Below are 11884 nucleotides of genomic sequence, written 5' to 3'. Positions count from 1 at the left end.
TGTGTGTGTGTGTGTGTGTGTGTGTGTGTGTGTGTGTGTGTGTGTGTGTGTGTGTCTGTGTGTCTGGTGTGTGCGTGTCTGTCTGTCTGTCTCTCTCTCTCTCTCTCTCTCTCTCTCTCTCTCTCACCAGCAGCCCGTCGGTGACGAGCCCGTCACGTGTGAACAAAGGAGGGAACGCTCGGATTACGATGATGACTTCACCTTTTATTGTATCCGTCCGATGAGTCATAAATGTACATTACATATACAACAGTCCTCGTAGAAACGTGGAAAAATACGCGCACACAGTCAGTGTGTGCGTGTGTGTGTGTGTGTGTGTAGTACGCGAGTACTGTCTCAGCATCTCAGCCTCCGTAGATGTGCAGCAGCGGCGTATCTCGGCCACCGTAGCTATCTCCGCGACGGCTATTAAAAGATCTTACTTTGATAAGGTGGAAGAGAAGGGATGGGTGAGAGGGGGGAGGAGGGGGAGGACGGGTGCGATTGAAACGATCCGAAATTAGACACCTTCAGTTAGCATGTTTAAAAAGTTAGAATCGTAGAGGGGCACTCCTCAACAAGAGAACGCGTCAAATGCAGGCGCATTACATATCATATATATATGTATATAAATAAATAAATAAATAAATAAATATATATATATATATGTATGCATTCATTAGCAGCATTACCGTTGCCATACGTGATGACCGACGTGGCGATGATACAGTGGTGTAAAAAAGGCCGGGCATACATTTATAGATTGGCCTCGCCACGTCACGATGGCTCCCTGCCAGAGGGTTCTGCGCCTAGCATCGAAATATCATCCGTAATCGGATATAAACTCTATACACACACAAACCTGTTAGAAAAATCGTTCGTGTACGCACGCACCGCCGCCCGTACGCTACCACGACAGTACGTGAGTATAGTAGAGTCGATCGTGACGTGCCTATACACGACTGTGCGACTGACTGCGTATCTATACACGGGGAGGGAAGGTGAGGGTTGGGAAGCCATCATATACGTGTGACGGCTGTTCACCGCCACTGCACATGAACGTGGCAACAGCGTTCACGCTTGTTCTGCCACGGGGCTTGAGACAACTACGGACTGTTAAGGCAGCATACCGTTGGTCCACTAGCATATTATATATATACATACATACATACACGTACGTATATACACACAGGCATATATATATATATATAAGTATATATGTTAGAATTGATTGCCGTAACTGTATTTCGTTTTGTCGGCAGCGCGTATAGCAGTATATTACACACAAAAATGAGGTACAGTGTCAAACGACGATAAAAATTGCCCCGTTTGGTATGGTTAACAACTAAGACCGAACACACCGCGCGGTCCGTACAACAGGTTTGACACATAGTAAGGAAATAATTGTTCGGTGTGACACGTCTGCTGATGGACATCTGCTATGAAATTCATTTGTCCTTCCGATACAAGCTAGGCGAGGACAGAACAGTCACCAGCATCTGTCAGAAAGAGTACACTTCAAACCACGACATTTATTCGCCCTTGTCGTGCCTCAAAAGTAACAAGATTTGTACTCTTTTACTCCTGACGGTGCACGCGAACACCTTGTTTAAAAAAGTAACAAGATTGAACTCTTTTACTCGTGACGGTGCACACGAAGCCCTTGTCTCAAACGTAACAAGATTTTTTACGTTTTTTACACCTGACTGTGCACGCGAACGCCTTGGCTCAAAAGTAACAAGGATTTTACCCTTTTGCACCTGACGGTGCACGCGAAGGCCTTGTCTAAAAAGTAACAAGATGTTTACTCTTTTACACCCGACAATGCACGCAAACGCGATCTGACGAATTACATATTGCGTCTCTTAACTCTTTGCTACACCCAGCGTAGCTTCGAAGGTGTATAAAAACGAGAATTAAACGCAAGATGAACAGACGAACCACACAAAACAGACTATGATGGGAAGGGTGTCCCGCATGCGCGTGCATGGGGGGCACAGGTACGAAATGTTGGCCCCAAGAATTGGTGAACTGTCACCTGTAACCTCTTCACGATCTCAAGTGTGCAAAAAATGGCAGTGCCACGTCATGGGCATTACCTCGTCATCGGCATATATATATATATAACAACGGTATATTTATACAGGAGTATCACCAACACACTACAGCGTTATACAAGTTCAATATGTACACTATATCAATGTGACTCGACGTCGATTCCTACATAGCCATCATCGGCATCTCGTCATCGTAACACGGGAGTTGCTGCTCCACTGACTATATCATACACACGCACGCACACACGCACGCACACACGCACGCACACACGCACGCACGCACGCACGCACGCACGCACGCACGCGCGTACGCACACACGCACGTACGCACACACGCACGCACGTAGGCGCGCACGCATGCTTGAACGCACAAACGCACACACACACACACACACAGACATATACATAAGAGCCACACGTCAAGAGCTAAGGACACTTTGTGCAAGATTACAACACGGACTTAATTCTGAGCAACGCAATTGAAACGACAAGGTGGCGACGACAAATATGTCACCTGATTATATAATTGGCCGCAATCCTGCAGCGCAAATGTACAAATTACGACAGCGTCCTATCTCCCATGATCATAATTATAATGGGCAAGTTGACGTGATAACCATTTATGATAACCGATGGTAGGTAAACACAATAAAACCACCGCTGTCAAAATGGTTCAAATTCTCGATTATGTGCGCACGATATATTCACACATAATCTATGACCTCACCAAATTGGATGATGTGATGATCCAATGAAATCAAATCCATAATAAACTTGACGATAACATCAACTGTCCAAGATCGTCATGATCACGAAAGCTACAGGATCATCTGCGCAGAAAAAACCTTGTCCGCCAATAAAACACCCGATCATTTTACTCACAAACACGCGCAAAAAAACCTGTCATCGATCGATCCCGTATCGTATTAAGATATAAACGAATCGAATACAAAAATACAAGGGATCTCTCCTAGAATATATATATATATATATATGACTAGCACGATATAAATAATAGGTACTACGCACGTACATCCTCACTACACATAACAACACAGAAATCATCATAAACCACACCACCAAAGTACACGGCGACGGTCACGCGAACAGAGCAGAATTAAAGACGGGGAGATATCGATCAAGTCAAAAATCGATCCGATAGCGGTGAATAAAATCAGCCACAAGAAGGAATTAATTGGAATGTCAATCACAGTTTTTCTTACACGACAAGCGGACCACGGAATTGTCAACTATGAACGCACGCCGTACGTTTCGTGCATGCTCGTCAAATCTGTACAACAGAGCGCTGTTTTTAAATGCAATCGAATGTGATCTTTGCGCCTTTGTATACGTCAGCCAACCGTGACAACACGACTGGCGGTAGTTTAGCCCTCCCCTCCCCCCATGGCGTCCAAACGTCAAGCACCCAATTAGGCATACTCGCGTAACCTACTTTACTGAAAGCTCCATCACGAACGAAAACAAACAAAACCATCTAAACACAAAGCGTACACACGACTGTCGTGACAGCCACGGCTAAATTATCATAACATTACCGAATTAATCTACGAATTAAATTACACGTCTACCAAATTATTCATAATATACTAATTACGCTGTCCCACACACACATTTTTTTAAATAAATTAAGGTAAACTAACTCAGAGGCTATACTGGTTAGCCAATACGGGTCACTACGTAAACCATAGTGCCGGGGTAATACTACTTTGGCCCATTGCAGAATGAAATGCGAAATAAAGTACAAGGAGGGTCCATACAGTCACCTGCAACCAACATAGGGGTGGAAAACTGCTGACTAGCGTAACAACACCAGTTTCTTCTACATGTGGACATCTGACAGAGCTCTCTCGCTCTCGATGTTCCAGCATCCCCCATCAGCATCCGCGCGGCTACCTCCCGCTAGCTTTAGTTTCCTTTTGGCTTCTGCATCGGAACTCTCCGTCTCCCGTGTCGCCGCAAAATCCCACCGAACGATGCATCGAATGTTACGGCGCGAACATCACCGCAACCCGGGGTAGCGGCGCATGTACACGCGTGCCTGCGCAGCGAGGAAACCTCTTCTCTACTGCCGCAGTTGCGTCACAGTCAAATACGACACGAGAGGAATCCACACGAACTCCTTCCTCTTCTCTCTCTCTCTCTCCCTCTCTCTTTCACACACACACATCCTCACGAAAAGGCTTCTTTCCTTCTCCTGAGTAGATGCCGAACTCAGTTCTAGTTCTGATTGCGAAGAGGCGCGAACACCTACAGTAGCCGCATCGTTCTGACATCGCTCGTTTGAGAACCATTTCATTTTGAGAAAGACGTTTTTGACGAGGGCCCGATTTGAATTTGCCTTTTTTGAATTGCTTGTTCTCGAATTTGCATTATTTTGGAAATACTCGTTTCTGAATTTGCTTTCTTCAATAGCTCAAGGCACTACCGCATCCTCCCTCGGGCGCACAACTCGGGGGGACCTCCAATTTTTTTTAGTTAATGCAGAACGAGCTCACACACACACACACACACACACACACACACACACACACACACACACACACACACACACACACACACACACCTGCCATGCGAATCTCTTCGCGCGACTACTCGCAACGGACACACACACGGAGAAACGCCGGCGCTTCGGCAGGTCGCGGCTGACCAATGAAAAATCTTTTCTCATACGCTCGTCTCGATGCCGATCAGACGCGGTTGAGAGGGCGCCAGCTGCTGCGACGGAATGTAGTTGAGCGACTTCTCGTATTCGACGAGTTGGCCCATGAAGTTGAGGTTGGGCGAGATGATCGGTCGCTTGTTCTTGACAAACTTGTACGCGTCGATCATGCTTAGCTTCAGGTGCTGCATCACGTAGGCGATGGTGACAGTCGCCGAGCGCGACACTCCGGCGTGACAGTGCACGAGCACGTTGCACTGCCTCTGACGAGCTTCGTCTGTTGAAAAAAAGAAGAAGAAAAATGTCAACATCAGGTGACGTCCAACGTGACGTATGTTGAGAAAGAAAAAAGAAAACGGATGTCAACATCAGATGACGTTCAACGTGACGTATGTCGAGAAAGAAAAATAGAAAATTGTCAACATCAGATGATGTCCGACGTGACGTATGTCGAGAAAGAAGCAACAAAACAAATGTCAACATCAGATGACGTTCAATGTGTGTCGAAAAAGAGAAAAAAAACGCATGTCAACGTCAGACGCCGATCAATACGACGAGATTTGTTGGTTTGCACGCGACATTATTATATGTACTATATTGTCTATATACCATGTATTATATGTATTATATCATATATATATGTACTATAATATACTATGTATTACATGTATTATATTTATGTATTACATGTATTATATGTACTATAATATACTATGTATTACATGTATTATATGTACTATAATATACTATGTATTACATGTATTATATGTACATACATTATGTACTGCGTGAGATAAACAAAACAGCACGAGTTTCGCCTTATCAGAGTGTAGTCATACAACAGTAGTCAATCTTAAACGGAATTTTCCATCTTTATTCGTTAAATAAGCATTTGCTTGTGCTACATGATAATTTGATGCAGATTCACAGTATATACAGCGAGAATTAACACGAAGCTCGAAATCACGTTAGACTCAAGATGGCCGCATATGTTTTATGACACGTTGTTTTATAGAGGCGCTTCGTGACACATCTCCCATAACAAGAGTACATGTACATGTTTTATGAACGAACCGCGCCAATAACATATGCTTTCCTGCAGTACCTATATCATATTATCAAAAACGGGATCACCAAAATCTACAAATATTGGCATTCTTAGGCTGTAGATGTCGTGTCGATTGTTTTACATAATAATTAGTTTAATTTTATAGTTAATAGAGGCGAACGTCAGTTGATAAGATAGGCAGTTAATTGGGTAAGGTAGGTTGGAGGTTGGTTGACAGGTTGATTGTGAATGAATGTTCATTCATCTTTCGGTGCTACGTAAAGACAGCGGAATATAAAGAGGTTCATAGGTTCACCCTATAGGTTCCCCATCCTCGTGAACGCACCGAGCAAATGCATTCCCACCAGGTAACCCCTGTACTGCAGGAGGTGCCATTACCATAGAAATATACAGCGACACCTAGTATATTAGAGACACCTAGTCCACCTAGTATCGTATTTCTATCGTCATTACCAATAGAAATATATAGAGACACCTATAGTATATTATTTCTACGGTGATCACCCGCGATGTCCTGTGTTTGCTACGCGTGCGGTGCGCGCCGTGGTGAGTATTTGTAAGGATGAACGCGGCCGCCTGCTGGCATACTTGTTGCATGAGATCATACACGAACATGCATTTTGACAAAGGACAAAAGATAATTAGTGCGAATCGTCGTACTGCACGCGAGCCTTCTATATGAATAGCAGAAGCATTAGCAGCAGAAGCAGCAGCAACAGCAGCAGCAGCAGCATCATCATCATCATCAGCAGCAGTAGCATTATCATCATCATCATCATCATCAGCAGCAGCAGCAGTAGCATCATCATCATCATCCTCATCATCATCATCATCAGCAGCAGCAGCAACAGCAGCAGCAGCATGCTCTCTATCACGTGTGACGTGCATGAGCTCAAAACGCGATGGATTTTTTTCCTAAAGCATCTACTGGCCGTCTGTTATATGCAATGCACACCGACTATATAGGCAATTGTCGTCACTTTCGAGCACAATTCGCAACATTTCGCCACGATGTAGTTCTTTGTCGTTTGACAAAGCCAATGACTTCACGCAATATCTAAACATTTACAATACGTAGTATTTACAAGATCGCGCACAAAGGTAACACTAACAACACCAGGTCAAAGTCATTATCACGTTTCTCTCTCTTCAGTTTACGCAAAGATTTTTAACGACAAAAATCGTAAAACATTTAAAAATTTCAAATTGGACATCACGAGGACATAAAAAACAGCCGGCGAATCTCCTTCGATAAAACTTTTTATCGAAGCGTTTTATAACATCGCATCCTTTTATGAAGCAGAATATCGCGTCAATTATCCAGGTGACTATCCCCCCCCTAGCCACAAAACCAACTACCCACCCAACCAACCACCCAACCACACACCCACCCATCGCACTCCTGCTTCTCTAATCCCGCGCGCACAAGCCCGGAAGTCAACGATAAAATGCATCACTCTCATCGCACGCTGAGGCTTGTAGCGTGCGAGATCAAAACGCCTCACGCTCGTAGCAGTGAGTATACGCGCCGCCGGAGCGCCGCGTCGGCACAGACGTGCCGTAAAACGCTCGCTCGTAAACGTAATAGATGCCCGCAAGACGCGATCTAACTCAGACAACAGACGCCAAACCGCTTCCCTCCGTGCATGGCTGCTGCTGCTGCTGATGGTAGTAGCGGTAGCAGCAGTAGTAGTAGTAGCAGCAGCAGCAGCAGCAGCAGCAGCAGCAGCAGCAGTAACATCAGTAGCAGCAGCGACAGTATCAGCAACGGCGGGAGCAGCAGCAGCAGCAGCAGCAGCGGCATCAGCATCAGCAGCACCAGCAGCAGCCGCGGCGCTAGCTCTCAGCTTCTAATTTCGCTAAGTGCTCTAAGAGCGATCTGCGCAAACTTTACTACGCAGTTTGCCGATCATCGGTCGCCGCCACGACGCTTGAAGATCGTCATTTCTGAGCGGCCCGACGAGAAATACGAGCGTCTGTATAGCGTAAAACGACAGCCAGTCATAACTGCCATCATGGCTTATACTACTAGCGCCTGAATTACCGCCGGATCCCGCTGATAGATTACTACCAGTATACACCTCGAGCCGCCGCACGAGTGCTCCCGGTCACCGGTCTGATCGCCTGATTAAGGTACTGGCAGGCGGTGATCGATCGAGATTTGTGGCAGCACCGATCGTCGGCACGCTGGCTTTTCATGGCGAAGAGAAATCCGCTCAATGTCGCGCTATATCGATGTGTGAGGCGTGACTGGCAGGTTTGTGAGAGCCGACCTGCTGCTTTCATCCCCAGCTGTGATACAACCTCTGCCGAATAATCACTATATAACTCACGAATATAATTGCATATAATTATAGCGCATATTATATATATATATATATTCAAAAAGGAGCTTTTTTTTAAACATAATAGAGATTTCTATTATGTACTTTTAATATATATATATTATATATTATATATATCATATATATATATATATATATGTATCTATATATATATATATATATATCAAGAGTCCATAATAGAAAATCTATTAAGGACCATTGATATGTATACTATATGTGTTATATTTATATGTAATTATATTTGTGGTTATATATAGTGATTATTCGTATATATAGGTACATATAGTTTATGTGAATGATACAGGGGCCCGTTGTCAGAAACAAAATTGATCTTAACATTAGTCTTAACATTAACTTTTTCTCTTAGACCGTTGACAGAAATGCTGCGAAGTTACGAGAATGAAAAATCGTAGCAGATTTCCTCATAACAATACGAAACAAAGTGATGTCGACGGTCTAGGAGAAATTGTTAATGTTAAGACTAATGTTAAGACTAATTTTGTTTCTGACAACGGGTCCCTGGGCAATACGTGCGCAATATAACTACCCATTACGATCACACAACGACAAGCTATAATTAAATCATATAGTTTAGTTTATTTAGTCAATTCTAACGAATTTAGTCATTCTAACGAATTTAGTCATTCTAACGAATTAGCCCCGTAGTGCCGAATAGATAGTAGATCTCACCAGGAAACTATTTACGGCTAGGAAAGTGATGCGAAGCTACAATTACTACTGTGTTCACTGTGAACGCGCATACTGCGTGCGCGTGCATGCATGAATTCATAAGGATGAGAAAGCTATGACGACTATACACACACCGTCCTGGAAACACACGTGAACGAGCGGTAGACGCGAACTGCTTATAAGTTATAACACAACGGATATAGGTAAAAACCAGGAACGTGCATGGAACTGGGAAGATGTGCCAACGAAAATGCGAAGTATGCAGTGAGCTAGGGTGGCGCAAAACCGCACGCAGCACGATGCAACATACCACATAGCCGAGCTACCACGCCGGTACATATACACACATAACCACAGCGACAAGATTTACCTTGCTATCCTACAAGCACGTGATCATCACCTCCCCCCCCAACAAATTCTCTACGTTTCTACGTTTCGTTATTTTTAGCGCGTGATCATAACCCTTTCCCCCCTTAGTTCTCTAGGGTTATTCTTGCTTTACATCTCACGTTATTTTAAACAAATGTTAGTGTAAACGTGTCCAGGTTATAGCCTGATCGCAATATGGGAACATAGAGCTAACTGGATGTATTCATACAGCGTTTGCAACACCCTCAAATGCAGTTCTTTCCCCAAAACTGCCAATATTGGATGAGCGCTTTATGACATATAACCTAAATGTACTAATATCACCTACGGTGTGCTACAGCTACAGTGGCCAGGTCGAGTGTAGTGTAGTGACCCGAGAAGAAGAAAAAGAAGAAGAAGAAGAAGAAGAAGAAGAAGAAGAAGAAGAAAAAGAAGAAGAACGCCATAAAATACCGTTCTTTCCTAAAAACCGCCAATATAAGATGAGCGCTTTGTGACATTGCAAGCGCTTCAAATGCGTTTTATTCTTTTAAGCAAACAGCCTGTCCCGTTCACCTCCCGTCTCTCATATCACGATCAATAAACACACGCGTACGGCGTATACGGGTGCTAACGATATCATATATCATCATTGCTTCCACGAATGTTGACTTGACGTCACAATCGCTGCAGCGTGTGAAAGCCACAATTAAAAAAAATATTTGTTTGCCCTCACCCGACCCAGACTGAAAAGTTTGGGTAGGTAGGTAGACCTTTTTTTTGAAGGGGTCTTTTTACACATTCAGCATGGTGTCTACATGCTCGGGTGTCCTTGTGTGGACATACCCTTTATGTTGAACGTTTTGCTTGGTACATATAATGTATTGCCTACAGATTTATATAATGTACACTGATACAATTTGTAAAATAAAAATCAATAAAATTGTTTGAGTAGGCCCCTTTTTGGCGGGTCGGTCGGGTGAGGGCAAACAAACAATATTTTTATTATGGCGTCATCGACAGACAATATTGGCAAATTAAAACAACGATAATTTTTCATATCGCTTCAGTTCAGCGCGTGGTGTCCCGTGTTAGGTGTAAGCATAACATGTTCACAGAATTATGAAAGGCTTTAGCATTTAGCAGATTAGTGGTCATAATAAGCTGAGGAACGTATAAACTTGCTTCTTTATTGGTGGCAAATTTTGACGAGAAAAATCGGTTAAAAATGCGGGAATCGGGTGTCTCACTTTTGTGTTATTATCTACTCTTGATATATATATATATATATATATATATAATATATCAAATATATACGACTTCATGCTGTATATTGAGTGCAATGCAATAAACAAACGCAATGTGGCAACATCATTGTATATATAGCACTAATACGTATTAACACCATATATATACATCATGTAGATATATATATATATATATATATATATATATATAACAAAAAGAAAAATGTGCACTTGCGTTTTATAGCATAACAGTATACCATCGCGAAAATTGCTATAAAAATGTGCATAAATTGATAGGTGATTGGATAGAGAATTACTACTAACCCATCCCCCCCCCATCATGATTACTACAGTATACTGATCGTGTGTGTCATCCTTCCGTACAATCACACCCCGATCCTGTTTCACTCACGCCCGCGCATTCTCTCGCGCGCGTCCTTCCCTGACCATGACGCAATAAATTTTGATCAAGCTGCAGAGAGCGTGTTCATTAACGCTGTCTTCCCCCTTCTAATTGCGACGCCACGGGAGACACGCTCCAACAGCTTCGGCACCACGACGTAACACACCGAGTCCCCGCTTCCATTCATTTTCAGCTAATAACAGTATTTCACCAACGGATATGACATGATCAGCATGCTTAACTGCCTAAGGGAGCGCGACCAGGACGGGCGCATTTCACGGAGGGGTGGGCGGGTAGAGAAGATGGGGCGTACGTTTGCGCTACGTAATGAAATTTTCATATCGGATGCGAATCTCGGACGTTTAATTCTATTACCGCACTGCTAGTCGCACCCGGTCCGCTTTGTTGTACTTTGTCACTCTAATTCGTCCCCCCACCTCAGCATCCTGAAGGATCACACAAAAAACAGATGCCGTGCTCCGGTTATCAGTCCACTTCATCGCCCCTTGATGTCGCATCGCCGTACGTCGGGGCCCCCGGGCCACCAGAGCCCGAGTCATGGGATTTAGCAGCCTCATTAGCCTGTTAACGTGTCAGCAACCACGTCGATAATGTGTTTTAATCACTCGCGACAAAAGACGAAATTTCAGCGGCTGGATTTCAGCGGCAGGATTTCGGCAGGACCCGATTCGCGCTAAACCTCGCTCGGGCGTCTATAGTTTCTTATCGCCGCCGCTAGGGGGTTTGGCGGCGCTCACTTCGCGTCAAGTTTCTAGTTTCTTGTCGTCGCCGCTAGGGGTTTTGGTGGCGCTTACGTCACTCGACGGACGAGAGTGGACAGCAAACAGGGATCGGCGAAAGCTGTTACAGTTTACGATGCAGTACTTAATTGCTCGGGACATAGATTTGTGGGATGCTAAGTTGCTGTCCCCACACCCCACCGCACCCACAATATTGCTACTCCATCAGACACTATCCCCACCCCCACAGTATCCCTACCCCATCAGATCAGGCGTGTATAATATAGAGTCTATATTATACACTCATGATCAGAGACCACTCCCCC

At 44.1% G+C, this 11884-nt stretch overlaps 1 protein-coding gene and 1 long non-coding RNA gene across 2 annotated transcripts in view; both read right to left on the bottom strand.

Moving 5' to 3' along the window:
* Positions 1–183: 183 nt before the first annotated feature.
* On the bottom strand, positions 184–2327 carry LOC106808024. Its single transcript, XR_001393745.1, has 2 exons — positions 1798–2327; positions 184–1739 (listed from the first exon to the last, which is right to left on the bottom strand). It is a non-coding gene; the product is annotated as an uncharacterized LOC106808024 (long non-coding RNA).
* Positions 2328–2374: 47 nt separating this feature from the next.
* Positions 2375–11884, bottom strand: part of LOC106808018 (dual specificity protein phosphatase 10-like) — a 49656-nt gene continuing 40146 nt past the window's right edge. The window contains 2 exon segments of the mRNA XM_014810564.1: positions 2375–4993; positions 9433–9446. Coding sequence (XP_014666050.1) covers positions 4722–4993; positions 9433–9446 — 286 coding nt within the window. The 3' untranslated portion in view covers positions 2375–4721.

This window comes from Priapulus caudatus, unplaced genomic scaffold (assembly GCF_000485595.1).
Source record: "Priapulus caudatus unplaced genomic scaffold, Priapulus_caudatus-5.0.1 Scaffold249, whole genome shotgun sequence".
Lineage (NCBI taxonomy): Eukaryota > Metazoa > Priapulida > Priapulimorpha > Priapulimorphida > Priapulidae > Priapulus > Priapulus caudatus.
This window is presented reverse-complemented; position numbering and strand designations above follow the sequence as displayed.